The sequence below is a fragment of the Sapajus apella genome, unplaced genomic scaffold (assembly GCF_009761245.1).
Source record: "Sapajus apella isolate SASKATOON/1434 unplaced genomic scaffold, GSC_monkey_1.0 scaffold96, whole genome shotgun sequence".
NCBI lineage: Eukaryota > Metazoa > Chordata > Mammalia > Primates > Cebidae > Sapajus > Sapajus apella.
In genome coordinates, this window is record NW_022437036.1 from 8,076 (window position 1) to 28,213 (window position 20,138).

Consider the following 20,138-nt stretch of genomic DNA (forward strand, 5'->3'; position numbering starts at 1 on the left):
GCCTGAGTCATGGTTCTAGAATTTTCCAGACTGAGCCTGCTCCCTGATGACAGTGAGCAACACACCCTGGCAGTTCCTGTACAGCCGGTACCCAGAAGCACATACAATAAGAAAAAGAAAATATAAGCTCTTTGGGAGACTGATCCCAGGATTCCAACATCTAAATAACATTTGTGCTCTGGATAACTGAAAACAAGCAAAAAAAAATATTTCTGCTCCTTAAGACAGCTGAACGTGGGAAAATTACGCCAAAACCATGACACGCCATCTGCAAAGCCCTATTCTCTTACGTACTTGGAGCTAGCCATTTCTCCATTCGTCCATTCCGATTCCACATTTATTAATGAAAAATAATGCCTTCTCTACATCTGTGAATGTTACATAATCAAGCAATAACAGAAATATTTGCTGAAAGTAAATACATGTTAGTAAAGAAAAGACATTCTTAAGGTTTAGAAAAGAACATATTCAAGAATTTGAATCCCACACAGGGTGCGGAAGCAATGCTAAGGATAAAATATCCTGACTGCCTTTATTAACGTAATTTGTGTTCATCAGCTCATTAAAATCTATGTTTCAGATTCCTTGGATTTTTCCCAAGTTCCAGACTGATAAAAGTATTTTTACATATACATTTGATTCTTACATTACATACTTAATATCTCTAAACTTGAAATTTGTTTTGCACAAGTCTATGGCTTTATTACTTTTCAAAACAAAAGTCACATATTAAAATACAAACTACTCAAAAGTAAATAGTTGTCAAGATTGTGGTTTACGATATAGATCTTTCAGACAATACAGACTATATTATGATTTCTCTGTTTGAAAACAGAAAGTAGTATATGATACTGAATTTCTGGTATAAGGTACACAGGAAACCTTACTTACAATCCTTTATTTTCATAAGGTTATCACCAAACTATTTCTCACATATATTACAACCATATTTTTTAAACCAAATTCTGGTTTTAAAATCACAAACTGACAACACATAAATACGAAATGCTAGGAAATGTCTAATATATGAGGGAATTTACAATCTAGCATAAAGGCAAATGCGGTTTTTAAAAAATGCAGTCCATATACAAAATTAGTCAAACCACCTAAAAAATTTCACAGATAACACTCATTTAATATTATGTCCAAAAATTTCCATGTGTCTACATATTAGTTAGAATAATGCCCACAAGGATGTCAAAACTACAAAACATTAGCAAGTAAATGTAAATCACACATCTCTCTCTGAAAGAATGAAGCTTGACTAACGAGTTAAAAGGAAACAACTCTGAACTAACTTTCTTTAAAATGGCTACAGTTGGCCCGTCTAGAGGAATACACGTTTTGCCAGCTATACATGCAAACTGTATTGTACAGTAAAAATGACTCAGTTACTTACAAACACAGAAAAGATCAGCTAAGCTGGCAAAACCACAGAGACTCCCAAGAAGCTGAGGATTCAGATTAAAAATAAAATCTGGATAATTAATCCTACATCAACACTCTGAATTTATGCTTACTGTTAATAATTTATACTACTCTTTTCTTTGGGTAAAAAAAAAAAAAGTTTTAAAAAGAACCAATGTTTTGGAACAAGCAATGTAACTCTGATCATCCTCCCACGTGCCTACCAAAAGGGCCGCTGTTCTTTGAGCCCTACCACTTAGTAGGACAGAGCTCTCCACACACAAGGCCCAGAGACGGCCGACTTCACAAGTTACTGTGAGTTACACTGTTCTCATGCAACACAGCTGCTAAAATACATACATTTGTTCTTATGAAAAATTACAAAACTAACAAATCTCTTTCTCTCTAGATTTATAAAAGATAGAATCTATGAATCAGTACTCCAATGTGATCACAGAAAAATAGCAAACTGAAGTCAAAAAGCATAGGCTGTCCATAATACAGTCCCGAATCTATTTCTTGCACTCCTAATACTTTCCACCTGTTCTTAGGATGGAGGGTGTCAACACCTAAAATTGAGTAAAGAATCATCCCTACAGTTAGGGCAAATGTAACTTTGCTTATTGCTCACACACAGGAAAAAACTTGCTTCATTTTCCAGGATATTCTTTTAAGGGTTACTTGACAGTGGTTCTTTTAAAGATATCAAAAGAAGGTGTCAAAAAAAAAAAAAAAAAAAAACACCTCTTTGGAATTCTCCTGGAATTCCAGAAAGATTACCTGGCTGTTCATTCCTCCACCCCATCAAAATTTTTCCTTTGAAAAATTACACCTGACAACTCACATAAGATTTAATTAAGTTACTTAAAATAAGGGAGGGCTTCTCCATAATGTTTCCCCACTAGAAAACTAACAAGTTCAGTATTACTCTGTGCCAGTAATTAAGTGGCACATATCATAAAAATTCAAGCTTGGACACAGGTGTGTCACACCCACGAAAGATTGTATACATTTATAAGCTTGTGCTTTCACACTTTATAAGCAACACAGGTTAGTTTCTACTTCAGTTTTCATTTATAGTGAGTAACGTGCATGTTGTATCAGAAATGGTCGTCAGTCCCTCTTATGCACACTTACTAGTGTTTCATCATAGCTGAAAAAGAAACACCCTTATCTTTTTCTCTGTGAAGATCCTCTCCAATTTGGGAAAGCAGTCTTCTATGCAATGTAGGTCTTGTTGAATTACGTAAAGAAATCATACAACTAAACAAAATTTTAGAGGTCTATCAGGAACTAGAAAAAAGCCATGACGTGGATGAGTCCAGCAGTTCCCTTCCCCACAACATCTGCTTCCAGGTCACTCTTCAACCGCACACAGGCAGCACAAACTTCAAACTCAGCAATCTGCTCTTCCTCATTTCCCCCTTTCAAACCGGAGACTTATTTTTCTCTGTAATAAAGCAAGTAGTATTTCAGGGGATCTGGCAGAGGGAGGCTTAGGACCTTCTGGCGTAGGAAGTTCACTGGGGGGTCTGGCTTTGTTTCAGGCAGGGTCTTCTCTTCTTCTTCCCTCCGTTCCTCTTCCAAAGCTTCACAGCTGTTGTCATCTGAGGGGTTGGAAATACGACTGGCAAAGACTTCTTTGTCCAAAAAGACAATTGTTTCCATTCGACGGCGGCGAACTCTCCTTCGCTTAAACCTGGGGGTGTTCTTTAGTCCGTTTCCGTTTTTGCTGACAGTTTCCTGATGAATAATCTTCTTAATGGTGCCCCGGATGGCGATGCGAGCCAAGTCCTGGAGGCTGCGAACTGCCACTGGTGCTGCAGCACAAAAGAATGACACATAGTCAGACTCATCTGAGTGACACCACCACACCTAAACATCTAAAAACCGTAACATCATTTGAATTAACTGGCAAATTTACGAATATGTTTTAAGAATACGAGAGAATGCTAAGCAAATGTCAATTAGTGCTCCAATTTACTGCTACTTTTCAAAAGATATTTTCAAATGACTTAATCCTTAACTTTGAAAGGAAAAGGAAGCAATATTGCTTGGCTATATTAATCAGTGCTGGAATTAAAACCTGGGTTACAGTTTGTTCTCATGACAGCCTAGTTTCATTACTATTAGTTGCTGTGTTCGTGTGTATATTAATACTCATCCACTAGTAATAGAGTGAATATGTCTCCAACATTCTTTTTTTTGAGACACAGTCTTACTCTGTCACCCAAGCTGGGGTGCAGTGGTACAATCTCAACTCACTGCAACCTCCATCTCCTGGGTTCAAGTGATCCTCTAGCATCAGCCTCCCCAGCAGCTGGGACTACAGGGACATGCCACCATGCAGGCCAGGCCGTTCTCAAACTCCTGATGTCCAGTGATCCATCCGCTTGGGCCTCCCAAAGTGCTGGGATTACAGGGGTAAGCCACCATGCCTGGCCTAACATTCTTTTATCTATTAGTATTTTCATAGTTATTTACAAATTGAATATTTGTTCCTTTTTTAGTAAAGTAGGAAAATGCAAATCCAAACATTTTTTCAGAAAAAAACACACACCAAAGCACTCTTAGGAGGAAGATTTGACAATTGAAGCTCACAATTTCATGCTGGCAGTATTTCTCAAAGGGAAAGAAATTACATTAAATGGAAAAACAGCATCGCTTTTCCCTACAGGACTCAACTTCTCCGAAGAGTAACGGTCTGCACTACAGAGAGCGCTCTTGTGTTGTGTACAACATTTTTTTTTTTTTTTGAGACGGAGTTTCGCTCGTGTTACCAGGCTGGAATGCAGTGGCATGATCTCGGCTCACCACAACCTCCGCCTCCTGGGCTCAAGCAATTCACCTGCCTCAGCCTCCCGAGCAGCTGGACTACAGCCGCACGCCACCATGCCCAGCTAATTTTTGTATTTTTAGTAGAGACGGGGTTTCACCATGTTGACCAGGATGGTCTTGATCTCTTGACCTCGTGATCCACCCACCTTGGCCTCCCAAAGTACTGGGATTATAGGCGTGAGCCACCATGCCCGGCCTGTGTACAACATTCATTACCAAAATCAGAGAGGCCTGCACAGAATCTCAGCAATTATCATTGTTCTTTGGAAGCCCTCAAACAGGCTTGTTTGTGTCCCGGTCTCTTGGCCCTGAATAAGCAGCACCTTCTCCCTTCAACCTTTCCTGCTTTTCTGACTCCATGGGCAAGGGGTCCCTTATCCTTTCTCCAGGACATGCTCCGGCACTTCCTTTGTCTCTTCATTGAATCACACGATCATGCCTCTTGCCCCATCTGTGCCCCAGCTCCTTCCTCAAGTATTGTCATCCTTCCTTCCTTCATAATCTCACATCAAGAAAGATTATTTCCAGAGATACTGGGATCTGGCTGTTGCCCCAGAGGCTAAAACAACTCCTTCTGACGCCCTCAGAGTCCCAGTCTTCAGCTTTGACATCCCTAGATCTCAAGGTGTCGGCTTGGGATAAGGCACGTGGCACTCACTGCTCCCCTGGCCCAAGTCACAGCCCCTCTCTCTGATCTCCACAGCTCTTTTCTCTTGCAGGCTCTTCCTCTTCCAGCCAGCCTAGTCGTGCGCCTAAGGTTCCAATTTCTACCATTTCCCCTTCTAGGTATGACTGCTAGTCCTTGGTTTTACCTCCATTCTGTGGTTTTAAATGACAGAGGCCAGCCAACAGCTCCCAAGGTTCTAATCCAGTCCTGACCAGGATCCTGAGCCTCCCACAGGCCCAGGTCTACAACAGACAATGAACACCTCAGGCTCACATGTCCTTCCTCAGATGGACTGTATCATTGTATGTATCATTCAATCTTCTCCACTGTAGAAACCAGTGCCTTAGTTTTCATCTTTATCTCTCGCCTGGAAAATTCCAACAGCTTTCCACTGGTTCCTACTTCCAATGTGTCCTGTGTCCATTCAATCAGAGAGCTAACCTAACCCCCTCACGCCACACACATCTACACTCACACGACCCCACGCCACATGACCCTATATCGTGCAGGTCTAAACTTACACACCCCACCCCACGCCATCTACACTCACATGATCCCATATCATGTATGTCTACACTCACAGAGTTTTCTACTCCACTGTCTTCACAAACATGACTTTACTAGTCTAGGAAACTCTGGCCCAGGAAAAGAAAACATGCAAATAACTTGATGGGTCACTTAAGAAACTCTAAAAGCATCACATTAATGTTGATCATCTAACACTCTCTTCAAAGCTATCTCCTCAAAACAAGCATCCCAAGTGCCCACCACATTGTCATGATTCTTAATCAGGCCACATGAAACCCTCATAGGGAAAGACTCATTTTCAACCAGACCCTAAAAAATTCTCATAAGTACCGCAAAGATGTCCTTGCCTTCCCACACTCTGCTGAGGCTCTGGAAGCTGGTGCCCTCCCCACCAAGAGCAGCACTTACTTAAAAAGGTTATTCTGGTGAGATTTTCAGAGCACGCATTTGACAGATTCACCCTCCACCCAACCACCAGGCTTAGCCAGCATACACAGGCACTGCATCTTTTATTTAATGTATCTGATAGCTTTCTCCAGCCTACATGATAAGCCCAATTCTAACCTACATACCAGTAGTTTCTACCACCTGTCTCAACCCTGACTGCATGGGGGAACACGCGCTTTGACTTCTATCCTGCCGTTGCTGACACTTTTCTCCCCTTTTTTCTGTTTAGGGAATTCCTTTTTGCCCTCGAAGGCCAAGCACATACATCACCCTCTGCCAAACCTGCCCTAATTACCCTAACCCTTTTGCATATCCTATTGTTGCTCATTATCAAATTTCAAGAATCGTGTCTATTTCTTAGGACCTGTACTTAGCAGAGACCAAAACAAAGTGTAATCATTTAATAAATGATTCCTAATAAATTAAAAAACATTTCTGGAAGAGATTTGCCAAAATGTTATTGTCTCTGGGTGGGACTATGCACAACTTTTTTCCTTCCTATTATTTTTTGCATTTTCCAAATTTTCTAAATGATCAGAGCATCTTCCATGTGAGTTGTTTAAATTTTAAAATATTAGGACGTTTTGCTGTTATGCTGGCCCTGGTATCGGTTCCTTGCTCAGTCTGCATCCTGAACTAGTGAAACACAAAGGCTTGGCTATGGAAGCTTCCACAGAAAGTCTCCTATCCACACCCTAGTAGATTAGCTGCAATGTGTTCTCTACCCTTCATCTACCCACAAGGCAGCAGGCGCTAAGCAGCCCTGGGGAGCAGAAGCCCCTGACTCTGTAGGAGCTCTTTGGCTGATGGCTCTCTCTGTAAAACCTCTCCTAGTGGAGGTGGCAAATAGGCTAAGTCCCCTATGTGGCAAAATGAGCTCCCTTTTATGTGTGTCCTTTGCTTCCAATGGCGTGACCAACAACAGCTCTTTGTATATTTCAAAGACGGCTAAAATAACCTGAAATAGGCTAAAAATAGATTATAATTTTTTAAATGCCTGAAATTGCTTGTAGAATTTTAAAGTTTCAGCATGGGAGTGGTGCTGTTTACTATCAGAAGGTTCTTTGTAAATTTTGTTTCCTTTTAAAATCTAATGAGATGAAAAAGATCTAAAAGATAAAGTAAGTAAAGACTGGTACATTGGTAGACGACTGGTATACTCACGCAACTGGACAAGTCTTGGTTTTCCTGACTCTGAATGGCAGGGCTGGATCAGAGGAGCAAAAGAAACAGCGAGTATCTTTTTGGTTTCCCAAGCTGAAGGACCGGTGCGTGTTATCTTAGTCAACTATCCAAGAGACAAAATGAGAATATTCAAAATATTTGGCTACTATATAGCTCATATTTAAATATAATCATTCCTATACATACTATAAAAATACACAGATATGCTTACAATAAAATGAAGTATTTTGACATACAGACCCCTAATGAGATGTGCCATGAAATACATCTATCTTACGAATATGCCTGCAAAAATGCTGACTCTGAATATATTCAGGCCCTAGGCCTAAGTTCTGTTTATAGGAAATAGATATTCAAGACAAACTAGTTGTAGGATAGCAAGAGGAAACAACCACACAGAGAATGTGGGGATGAGCCTTGCCCTGACATCACCCCCACGAAAGCACCGGGATCTGGTGGCTTAACATACTGCAGTGTAGGTCATCAAACATTTCTTTTGAATTAAAGTATTAGGAGCACCAGAGAACCCACTTAGACACGACCCTCTGTGTGCTCCGCGTGGCTCGGTCAGTCTCCAAGTGGCCTACACAGGTCACGGAACTATTTTTGATCAGTTCTTTCATGCTGGTCTTTTCTAAAAATATCAAAGTCAGTAAATCCACTAAAAACTAAGATTCTATGTCATGAATTTATAACTTAAAGGACTAAGTAGCTATGCACTAGGTAAACATCAACTAACATTCTTGTATATCAGCAAAACTTGTGTTTATTTAAACATTTTTAAAAGTAGACTTTCTAATTATAATGAAAAACAAGTATTTCAGTATAATCAATAAATGATGTATGAAACCTTAAATGAAACTACAAACCCCTATTTCATATTCTAGATAAGCAGATGAAACATTGTAAAGATGTCCGCGATCCTCAAAGTAATCGAGATGATACAATTCGAATAAAAAATCCAATGCATTTTTATATAGCAACAAAGATTTCTCATATCACTTGCATTAGTAAAGACATCTAAAACAGTCTTCTGCCAGGTGTGATGGCTCGTGCCAACAACTCGTGAAAGGACTGCTGAAGCCAGGAGTTTGCAATCAGCCTGGGCAACACAGTGAACCTGTCACTAAAAAAATAAAATGAGCGGGGCATGGCAGCATGTGCCTGTAGTGCCAGCTACTTGGGACGCTGCGGCGGAAGGATCACTTGAGCCCAGGAGTTTGAGGTTACAGTGTACTCCAGCCTAGATGACAGAGAAAGATCCCATCTCCAAATTTTTATTAAAACAATTAAAAACTCCTAATTTTTATTGTTTTTTTTCCTAGTTCTTTGTGACTGAGAGGCATTCTTCTTGGTGACCAACTCGTGTCTGTACCCAGTGAAATACAGTAACACAGACAAACATGCATGACCAAACGGCAAACCTGGACAAGACTCTCACTAAGCAAAGGGTTCCTGTACAATGCATAACATCAAGGCATTTATCAATTAGACTAACAATGAGAATACATTTATTCTAATAATTTTATATATAATTCTAATAAGAGAACAATTATAACAGATTAACAGTTAGAATTAAAACTCAGAGCAGCTGGGGGGAAAGAGGGGAAGGAGAAGGGGAAAGAAGAGGGAGGTGAGGGGGAAGGGATAGAAGAAGGAAAAGAAAGAGAGAAGGAAGACGGAGGAAAGAGTTTCACGTGTAGTCTCTGAAGTACGTACCTGACTCAGGTTCTGGCCCCACCTAGGATACCTGTATGACCTCCCTCACCTGTCCCTGACTCTGGTTACTAATTTGTGAAATGCAGGAATTTCTTAAAAGGGTAAGTATACATAAACTGCCCAGAACAGACCTTGGCAAACAGTGTGCAAAAATGTCAGTTATGAAGGGAATCTGACCTTCTCTTCCAGTGGCATGACAAGGATCCCTCCCACTTTGAGAAGATTTTTCATGTACTCTTCATGCTCTTTCTGCACACCAGCCCCACAGTATACACGATCATACTGAGAACAATCCGGAGAAATCTCCAGGCAATTCCCAATAACAAAGGAGGGTTCACAGAAGTCAAACCTGGAAGTACAAAATGTTTCCTGCAACTAAAGGTATCACACTGTAACAAGTATACACAGTAAATCTATGCTAACCACAGATTAAAATCCCAAAGCAAATGTAACACAGTTTACAGAGCCAGGGAGCTGGAAGAAAAGAATTACAAACATCCAAGAATTACTTCCAAAAAGAATTTCACTTTATATCTAGAACTCTAGAAATGCCAAACAAAATAGTATGAAAGTAAATATCAAAAGTATTACCCAAATTTAACACAATCTCTAGTCACTGCTGTCTTTGTCATCTTCTTATCATCTTGTGTAAGATCTATTAATACCACACAATGAGTGAGATGTGGGGGTGGTGAAACTGCATTTGGGGTTTCTAAAAATTTTAATCCCTCAAATGAGAACTGTAATGCCTTATTTTAAAATGGCAAAAGCTAGTTACATATACTGTTTGGAGACAAATGCAACAATTTTATTTCAGAAACGAGGTGGTAAAAAGTTATCTTAAATAGGAAACATGAAAATTGAGCAAAATGAACATTTTGTGTTTTCTTCTATTCTTATATTGGTGATAAATTACCTTTACGTAGGTGTAACATTTAGAAAAACCTAAAACCCTCAAAAACACAGAATATTTTTAAAAGTTAGAGCAGACACATGGCATCATCTCCTACCACAGTGGTTTTCTTTGTTGTTGTTCTTTTCCTTTTTTTTTTTTTTTTTTTTTTTGATAGGGTTTTGCTCTTTTGTGCCCAGCTGAAGTGCAATGGCACGATCTTGGCTCACCGCAACCTCCACCTCCTAGGTTCAAGTGATTCTCCTGCCTCAACCTCCTGAGTAGCTGGGATTACAGGTATGTGCCACCACATCCAGCTAATTTTTTTTTTTTAATAGAGATGGTGTTTCTCCATGTTGGTCAGGCTGGTCTCCAACTCCAGACCTCAGGTGATCCACCCGCCTCAGCCTCCCAAAGTGCTGGGATTACAGGCGTAAGCCACTGCACCCCGCCCATCCTACCATAGTTTAATCATGTTTGCTGGCACATGAACACTAATAAGCTGATTTCTTTCTATCTGATCAAAAGTTTGTAAAATTATAATTCACATTCTCTGACCCAATGGATATTATTTCATCTTACTTGTCAAAACTATCACTTGTTCTAATGAAGAAGTCCAGTTTCTGCTTTGCATACTCTATCACATCCGAATGAAGCTCGACCCCATGGTTCACACCAAAAGGACCTAGAAGGTTTAAGAAGAAAACATGTAAAAACAGAACAAGAACTCTTGTTCATTCGTTTGCTTCTCTCTTATCAACTGTAACACATCTGATTTAACATGTATAATTACAGAAATTCACAAAGTTTTGAGGTCTCATCACATTACCACGGCTCACCACATCATAAATACTTGTTCTGACGCCTGGGCTTCTCTACCCTCAAACTTTTAAAGAATCATTTGAAAATGGAAAAAAACAACTGCTCAAGTCTAACTAATGAATTAAAGAAGAAACATGTATTTGCAAGCGAAACGGACATAGGCCTCACCTGTTTGTTCAGAGGTAACATTGAAGATGATTCTGTTTTCCCTGAAAGGTTCCCCAAAACACTCAGATGTATGCATTTTAATATTCACAAAACAGGGTTCAATCATCGTCTTTAAAATAAAATTATGCTTCCAAGTCACAATAAAACGTGTTTTACATCAAAGGATATTTACCAGTAATTTGAAATACAAGTGAGAAATGTTACAAGTCTACTTAATGATGAAAGTGCTCCCTCCACATAAAACTGCCCCTATGTTAAGTGAGAACAAAGTACTGACACTCAGCATAGATGAGTCTCTCTGTTGTGGGAATCCACTCACACAAAGGTAGAAATCAGGCAAAATTCATTTGTGCTGAGAAGGCAAAACAGTCATCAGCTTTCTGGAAGGGGAGTACAACAGTGGTAACCTTTCCAGAAGGAGGAGAAGGCAGTGGAGCCTTCCTGGGGTGCTGTTTCTACTCTGCATCTTGTTCTGGGTGGAGTTTATATGGAGATGGATGCATACGTAAAAGTCCACCAGAATTCACACTTCACGCTTATTCATTTACCTTTAATTTTTTAAATCTACATGTAAAAATTGACAGGGCATGTAGGACTTCATGTAGTAGACAGATACACCACAGTGATCTATAATCTAGCAGAAATGCTGACACATGAACAACCTTCTGTGCATCCCACACCTCTGCATCTTGCCGCATGGGTCTTCCTAGTACAACAGCCACCCGCCCAGGACAAGGCTTCTCTGGCCCCCGTTTGGACAGCTGTACCTGCTGCTCTTTTCTCTCACCGTATTTCATACACAGAGCTGCTGCTAAAACATTACCTCATCAAAATACACCCTACCTGAGAGTCCATCTTTTCACTATTTACAACATCAAATCCTGAATTACTCTGAACTTCAAGACCTTCTGCCAACTCTGACTTCAATTCCCATGACTCTGTCACTATGCCAGAGACCAAAAAAGCTGCTTGATTTTCACACTCATCTTATTTTCACTGACCCCTCACCATCCTTATCAAATACTTAATAAGCAGTTAATTCTAATAACAAATATGAGACACGGTTCCTATGCCCAAGAGGCTTAACACCAAATAATAGTAACACAAACCCCTCCACCCACCTGCTTAATAAAAAGATGACTAGCAGGGGAAGGAGGACACAGGGTGGCCGGGAGGTGTTAGCCACACGGCACCTGGGACACAGCACTGAAGCCAGATCTGCAAGGCCCCCCTGGGAAAGCCACTCCCAGGTATGCCCTGCTTCCTGATCACACAGCAGTTTTCGCGTAGGTTACTTATGAGTCATCTTTTTTTTTTTTTTTTTTTTTTTTTGAGACAGACTATCTCACTCTGTTGCCCAGGCTGGAGTGCAATGGCACGATCTTGGCTCACAGCAACCTCCACCTCCTGGGTTCAAGCAGTTCTCCTGCCTCAGCCTCACAAGTAGTTGGCCACCGCATCCTGCTAATTTTTATATTTTTAGTACAGACAGGGTTTCACCATGTTGGCCAGGCTGGTCTCAAACTCGTGACCTCAGATGATCCACCCACCTCGGCCTCCCAAAGTGCTGGGATTACAGGCCTGAGCCACCACGCCCAGCCTGAGTCCCCATCTCTTAAGTAGCTATTGTATTCTCCCCTGGCTGATGGCAAACAAAGGTAGGGACAGCCTTGAGCAAAGCGGAGAGGAGCCCACAGAGCAAGCACAGGAACATGGCTGACCCAGGATGCAGCTCAGACCTCGTGAAAGGCAGTGGGGTCGCAGTAAGAAACTGTCAGATAAGAGATTCACGTTCACAGGCACCGGGAAGCCGATGAGGTTTCACTCTGCAGTGCTTTGCACAAAATGCTGTTAAGGCTGAATAAGCTGCAGCGTCTGGAGGCACAGCCGAGATACGCGTCCATGACAGCAGCACCCTAAAGTCACTTCCTTCAGCTGCGTCAAAGCAGCATGTCACATCCATTACAGCAGAGAACAGGCCTTTCCTTCCTTCAGACTTCTCTCCTCCCGAAATCCAGTAGAATTCCCAGTAAACAGGGGATTCAGAAAAGAGAAGCAATAACATCAAGTTGGAAGGCCTCTCTTTATAACTTCTAAGTACAGCAAAGCCCTTTCAGGCTTACTTTTTTTTTTTTTTTTTTTTTTTTTTTGAGATAGAGTCTTGTTCTGTCACCCAGGCTAGAGTGCAGTGGCACGATCTCTGCTCACTGCAGACTCCATTTCCTGGGTTCAAGTGACTCACCTTCCTCAGCCTCCCAAGTAGCTGGGATTATAGGCATGCACCACCACACCCGGCTAATTTTTTATATTTTTGGTAGAGACAGGGTTTCACCATGTTGGCCAGGTTGGTCTCAAACTCCTGACCTCAAGTGATCTGCCAGCCTTGGCCTCACAAAGTGCTGAGATTATGGGCGTGTGAGCCTCTGTGCCTGGCCACTTCAGGATTACTTTAAGTCATCTTTTCCTAAGCATTTTGGCTCTTTTCAATAGCATTTCTAATTGAGTCAGCTTGATCACCTATTTCTCCCCAACATTCTACCTTAGTTCCAATTTTTCGGCTACAATGGAGGAAATCACAGTTCCCAAATTCAAAAATGATAAATAATCTGAGCACTGTGTTCTCTTCTGAAAGCACAGGGGCCACAACAGTCTCAATCGAAGAGAAATTAAGGTCAAAAAGCATTATAAAAATCTACACACTGTTATATCTGAAGGTAGCAATATACAGCCAAAAGCCAAATAATCAGTCCCAAAACTTCACCAAATTCCAATTTATACAAACTTATAAAGAAACCCAAATTCTCATTCCATATCCACCTAGGCTGGAGTGCATTGGTGCAATCATAGCTCACTGCAGTCTTGAACTCCTGGGTTTAAGCAACCCTCCAGCCTCGGCCTCCCAAAGGGCTGGGATTACAGGCATGAACCACCAAGCCCAGCCACATTCTTGATGTTTCCTTCACAACCATATATAGTCCATCCATAAATCCTGTCAGTTCTAACAGGATTTGAAAACAATATAGACTCCAGCTTCTCTGCACTGGTTTCATCCAGTATCTCTCACCCAGCTTGCCACAGCAGCTTGGCCCCTGCTTCCTCTTTAGAGCAAGGTTGTACAGTATAAGTCGGCTCCTATCACTGCTCTGGCAAAACCATTCCACCTTACTGAGTTAAAAATGGATGCCTTTCCCCAGCTGTTCCATTTTGCACCAAGTGACATTTTTCCTCAGTTGTTTGGTACTGTAATTGTTAAAAATAGCCATAGTCCCATGTGCAGAATTCCCTCACAACTCATTTGTTTGGGAAAATAGGCTAAATAGCTTCAAATCATATAACCTATGAAATCCCTTCCATCTCTGAAATTAATTTTAAAATCTACAGGTATTACTCTTACCATTAAAACAACAAAGCAGGCCAGGCATGATGGTTCATGCCTGTAATCCCAGCACTTTGGGAGGCTGAGGCAGGTGGACAGCTTGCACCCAGGAGTTTGAGACCAGCCTGGGAAACATGGCGAGACCCCGTCTCTAAACACAATTTAAAAATTAGCCAAGCATGATGGTGTGTGCCTGTGGCCCTAGGTACTCAGGAGGATTGCTAGAGCCCAGGAGGTCAAGGCTGCAGTGAGCCTTGCTCACATCACGGCAATCCAGCCTAGACCATAGAGCAAGACTCAGTCAAAACAAAAACAGAAACAAAACCCAACAAGACAAAAACTGCTTAGAAGTACTTTAACCCCACCGACCCACCCGGGAGGGGCTGCCAGGGTGCTGGAGCGGGTGTCAGGGTTCGAGGCTGCCTAGTCAGGCGAGGCCTCCTGCCGCCGGCGATGGGGTCCCCCCTTGGACCAACACCCCCATATCGCTTCAGAGTGTCGGCCCCACAGACGTAGATGGGCAAGATACTAAATACTTTTCTTGGAATACATCATCTTGATTGAAAACTGCCAGGATATTTTTGAAAAAATAGCTCACTAGCTGGCTGGGCTGGAGTGCAGTGACGTGATCTCAGCTCACTGCAACCTTCACCTCTGGTTCAAGCAGTTTCCTGCCTCAGTCTCCCTAGCTGGGATTATAGTTTCAGGTTCTTTTCCTGTCAAATAAAGAAATGAAATAGAAGTAGAATCTACTGAAGGGCTTTTATGAATATTTATAGAGATTAAGCATGTGAAGGATTTACTATATTGCCTTGTAAATTCTTAATCATTGGCTGTTGATAATTAGATGATGTTAATATTGTAGACAGTCAGCCCCATCATAACAGACGTGACCTTTGGTAAGTCATATGACATATCTTAATAAAGGTCTAGAGCTAAGAACCTGGAAAATCTCATTCGGTAGACTTCCCATGGAATTCTGTAGAAATGTGGATAGCAATCAGTTTCTCAGTCTTCCCGGGAAAATGCCAAATAGAGTAAATGTATAAAGATAACAATTACTATTTTGACATTGTCCTTGAGAGGCTAGATGACAGTAAGTGTGTGTTCTTGAAAACCTGTATTTCTATATTCTTTCAGTTATGTAAGTGACCATTATTAGTTTACATCACTGTACAGGGGTCTGGCTGGCATAACAAGATGCTGAAGTGTTTTCAATGCATGAGGCCAGTATTCCTGTGTGACTCAGTGCATTGTTTACTACTGACATTAAGTGTAGGGCAGCTCATTTAAAAATTTGTGTATTGTACAAAATGAACCCGATTTAAAATAAGACCATGTATTTTATTTAATCCAAAAATTAATGTTCCTAAAGAAAATGCAAACCCATTTTAATGGCTACTATGTAATTCTAATAAAAATATCTGGCAAAAATGAAAAAACAAAACAAAAAAAAGAAGTACTTTAACTCCAGAAGGACTTTAAAGTTAATTATCATTGGTTTAGAGAAAGAGTGACAAGGAAGACTGATTAAATTAAATCAAGAAATCATAGTGGGGTCAAGATTTACACAACTGTCTTTGTTCTCCACTGTCCAGAGGGTAGGTGCACAGTACAGACTGTGGGAAGTTCAGGCAGAGGGGACAGAGAACAAGAGGGGTCCCTCTGGAGAACCTGGGGCCCAAGAGAGCCATGCAGGCCTTCCTCCCTCCTCACTCTATCCACCACTCAGTGATGTGTCAACGTCAGGTAACTACTGGGAAGGCTATGGTCTCTACCCAGGTGGGCCATCAGCAGACTACATTTTCTGTCAAAGCAGATGCCTCCGTCCCTGAAACAGATGAGTTTTCAGACTCTCCTTCCACACTTACCCAGAATGAGGCCCACCATGGAGCTGAGGTACCCAGTACCACTGCCCAGGTTCAGAAATGAGAGTCCAGGCTGCAGATCTAGGGCTTCCATCACCTCCGAGTAGATGCACGGGGCTGAGAGGTGAATGTTTCCATGCTTCCATGCCAAGTCTTTATAAGCATTTTCTTTAAATTCTTCAAGATAATAGTCAGCACGATCGACAGCTCGGAAAGCCTGCTCTACCAGTTCAGTCCGGATATACTGTGCTTCTTTCAAATTATCTATCAGCTCATCATTGTCTTCACCAGCACTCACAGCACCGCCCATGTTCAAGATTACACTTAGGCAATACTATAATCAAAAATTTTTAAAAAGAGCTATTTATGTTAAAGGTAAGAGCAGAACAATAAAAGTTCTAAACAGATACCAATTTCAAATGCTGATTTCTGAAAATAATAATCTTTTGTCAACACCCACCTCACCACCACCCAGAGTTGCCAGACTTAGAAGGAAAAAAAAATCTCAGTTCAATTGAAAATTCAAGTAAACAATACTAAAAATTGTTTGATGTTTATTTGAAACTCTAATTTAGGCCGGGAGCAGGAGCTCATGCCTACAATCCCAGCACTTTGGGAGGCCAAGCCAGGCGGATCACCTGAGGTCTGGAGTTCAAGACCAGCCTGGCCAACATGGTGAAACCCCATCTCTACTAAAAACACAAAAATTAGCCAGGCGTGGTGACGCATGCCTGTAATCCCAGCTACTTGTGAGGCTGAGGCAGAAGAATTGCTTGAACCCGGGAGGCGGAGGTTGCAGCGAGCAGAGATTGTGCCACTGCACTCTAGCCTGGGCAACACAGCAAGACTCTGTCTCTCAAAAAAAAAAAAAAAAAAAAAAAAACAAAGAAAAAGGAAAAGAAAATTTAGTGGTGTCCTATATTGCATCTGGGAACTCTACATCCCTAACATACACAAAAGTACCCACCCAAGTCAAGCAATCCATTCGACCTGTTGATTTGGATATTTTGATGTTCAAATTTTAGACAAAACATCAAGAAAACACTCTTCCCAAATACAACATACTATGACAAATACCTTCTTCTAACAAATGCAAAATCAGCTTCCTGGCTCAGGTTTAAGTGTGGGGGGGGGGCACTACCAGAACTTCCTATAGCCCCTTCTCAATTGCATGATATGCAGCTTTCCCAGCTCTTTAAAAGTAACAACTACTTGTCTTACCTTCTCCCAAGCTGCCTTCAAGAAGAAAAAGTGCAGCAGGTGTCACCTCTGAGCCTAACTATTAAAATACACAGTGTAGCTTCACCTAATTCACATGAAAACATTCTTCCATGTGGAGAAGTCTTACTCTTCTTAAAGCTACAAAAATATCCTTTCCAATTTTATACTTACCCCATGTAACTTTTTCAAAGCTTTAACTTCACATAAAATGGTAATGCTTTACAAAACGCCAGATACAGATTGTTGGGGAAAAAGACCACCAGACCTCATGAAGACATTTCCATGAACACAACCTTTTTAAAAACCTGTTATAATTATGATGAGTTCATTCTTGCTTCCCTTCTCACATTCTTCTGGATTTCTAACAGCGGGATGAGGATAATAAAGAAATACTGGCGGGTGCCGAGGGGGCAGCGGGCAGATTTCATACACACCCGTGTACACAACTGGTGACAGTGGTGGGAGAGGTTTTCCCAGGAGTGAAAATAATCACATAGTTTCTTGCAAGTGAACAAAAAGTGTGAAGGGTATGGCTTAACACAAATTATCTTCTGTTTTTATGGTGGAATACTCAGTCTTCATAATCAAGATTTTAGAGCTAAATGTTAGGGGTTTGCTTTTTTTTTTTTTTTGGTTTAAAACTTATTTTTTTCTTATTCCTAATTAAAATTTTTTTTAATTTATTTTATTGCATTTTAGGTTTTGGGGTACATGTGAAGAACATGCAAGATTGCTGCATAGGTACACCCGTCACAGTGTGATTTGCTGCCTTCCTCCCCATCACCTATATCTGGCATTTCTCCCCATGCTCTCTCTCCTCAACTCCCCACCCCCCACTGTCCCTTCCCTATTTCCCCCCAACAGACCCCAGATTTTGCAAATCAATAGGATGGTGCAGTCATTAAACTTTCACACCCTTTTTGAATTTTTTGAATTGTTTTGGAGCCCTTGTTAGATTACGGTCCATAGCCAGTTGACTTAGAGTTAGAGGAGTTAAGTCCTAATGAGGTCGAGTTTAATCCTGGATAAGCCACTGAGTTCTGAGGCTACACCCATAGCCTAGCACAGTCATCTTAAAATTTAGGTCAGTGGTTAAAAGCGGAATCAGGTGTTTGGATGCTTAAGGATCTATTTAGGAAACGAGCTGGAAATCACATACCCTGCTGAGTGAAAGCCACCTCTTCACCCAGAAGCCTGTATATAACGTTGTATCATCCTATCTCAATACCACATCTTTAGAAGGTATCCGCAAACTGTATGTTGGATAGGTTTCACTTTCATTTTCTACTAAGTAACTATCATTTATTTTGAACTCTGCCTTAATCTGAAAGTTCAGACGGCTTCTTAGTAAAAACAGCTGGCAAGTGTTTTCTAGGGACCACCTCTCAGTCACGGCCTCATTCACACGTCGCAGCACTAACAGGCAAACTGGAGCTGGTCGGTTAATTTGTTCACGATCACACAGTTTGTGAGGAGGGCACTGGATTCAAACCCAGGACTGTACAGCAAAAAGCCTGTGTTTCTAATACCACACCAAGTAAAAATACTCAAGACAGCAATGTTGTTTACCACACAACACTTTGGTAATCTTTTGACTATGGGATAATCCTATCTATATCTATTGCCATTGGTAGGGTGCATGTGAATATCTGTGGGTCTGATATTTACTACCATCTTTGCCTGGTAATCTAACACTCCCTCACACTGTAAACCATGGCTGTTAACAACAGACTGTGGATGTGATCAGTCATCATGTCACCAAAAACACTGACAACAAACTATGCTCTTTGCAAAACCAAATCCTATCACTTTCACCTGGATTCTACAATCCAGTCAAATCCAGTTTTTCAAAGTAAAAGTGTAGAATCATTTTTAGAATGCTGGACTTGATTATACTGTGCACATTATCTGCCGTAATCCTTAGTATTATTCACTGCTCTGCAGTGACTAGCAGCAGTCCATAACAGCCTTGCTGCTCCTTACAATACCAACTACCAGGGCACATGAGGAACACTTGCTGAGTGGCAGCAGGCATGGGAAGGTCTCAGAATTGATACCTGAGGGGGTCGTGATCGTGGCTGTGTCAAAACAAGCACGAACCTATGGTAATGGCAATTTGGGACGCTACACACAGGAGACCACAATCCAACCTGGATGTCACTTCTTAAGGGGAATATGGACAAAGCAATTCACTGTCGAAGACAGGTGGGGAAAAGAACCCACAGCCACAGCTCCTTTGGGCAGTCATCTCTCACACACACACGCGCACACACACACACACACACACACACACACACACACACACACAGAGAGAGAGAGAGAGAGAGAGAGAGAGAGAGAGAGAGAGAAATAGATTTCTCACCTAGAAAACCAGAACTCTTACACAGAAGGCAAAGGGACATTTTTCAAATACAGATGGTCTCCGACTTAGGATGGTTCAACTTAAGGTTTAACGATGTGTTTACTGGGCTGCAACCCCATCCTAAGTCGAGCAGCATGTGTACCTGAAAGGCTGTCACATGCACACTATTAACGGGCCTAACAAAAGCCAGACCAGCGGTACGTGTTGCAGACAATGCCACCTAAATACAGAGAGGCTTTCTAACAACTGAAGTTGCAAAGAATGAAAGGAGCCCCCAGCCAAGTTCCACTGGAGGTACGAGCCGGGGTGGGGCAGGGGGAAAGGCACTGGCCTCAGGAGCTGCACCCCATCACCTCTGAGGTCTCCTCTCATCACCTGAGTGCACAGCTCTGTTTCCCCCAAGCACGACCACAACAATTTCTGAGTTGCTGCTGGCACCTCAACTTCACTAATTCTCGAAGGACAGCCTATCAAATGCCCAGCTTGGAGTTGCTTAGCCATTCCCGTGTGAGAAGAAAAAGGAAAACTATTCACATGAGTACAGAGGGGTGGACATTCAGCTGACCTATGTGAGGGGCACATGAGTACAGAGGGGTGGACATTCAGCTGACCTGTGTGAGGGACACACAAGTAAAGGG

The 20,138-nt window shown here is 41.6% G+C and overlaps 1 protein-coding gene and 1 long non-coding RNA gene across 6 annotated transcripts in view; one reads left to right on the plus strand and one right to left on the minus strand.

Annotated features, from left to right (window-relative positions):
- Positions 1 to 322: 322 nt before the first annotated feature.
- Positions 323 to 20,138, minus strand: part of PCMTD2 (protein-L-isoaspartate (D-aspartate) O-methyltransferase domain containing 2) — a 21,284-nt gene continuing 1,468 nt past the window's right edge. For 2 of the 5 annotated variants that reach the window (XM_032257050.1, XM_032257052.1), the window contains exons 2-6: positions 15,921 to 16,251; positions 10,266 to 10,368; positions 8,969 to 9,140; positions 7,052 to 7,175; positions 2,650 to 3,227 (exon numbers count right to left, since the gene is read on the minus strand). In XM_032257050.1, the coding sequence (XP_032112941.1) occupies positions 2,848 to 3,227; positions 7,052 to 7,175; positions 8,969 to 9,140; positions 10,266 to 10,368; positions 15,921 to 16,251 (1,110 nt within the window). In that variant the 3' untranslated portion in view covers positions 2,650 to 2,847. Of the gene's footprint in view, positions 3,228 to 7,051; positions 7,176 to 8,968; positions 9,141 to 10,265; positions 10,369 to 15,920; positions 16,252 to 19,853; positions 20,019 to 20,138 lie in introns of those variants that run through there. The other 3 variants (XM_032257051.1, XM_032257048.1, XM_032257053.1) reach the window with 3 other exon arrangements.
- Positions 8,300 to 20,138, plus strand: part of LOC116535734 — a 14,969-nt gene continuing 3,130 nt past the window's right edge. The window contains exons 1-2 of the long non-coding RNA XR_004262341.1: positions 8,300 to 8,443; positions 13,784 to 13,786. This is a non-coding gene — a long non-coding RNA (uncharacterized LOC116535734). The remainder of the gene's footprint in view (positions 8,444 to 13,783; positions 13,787 to 20,138) is intronic.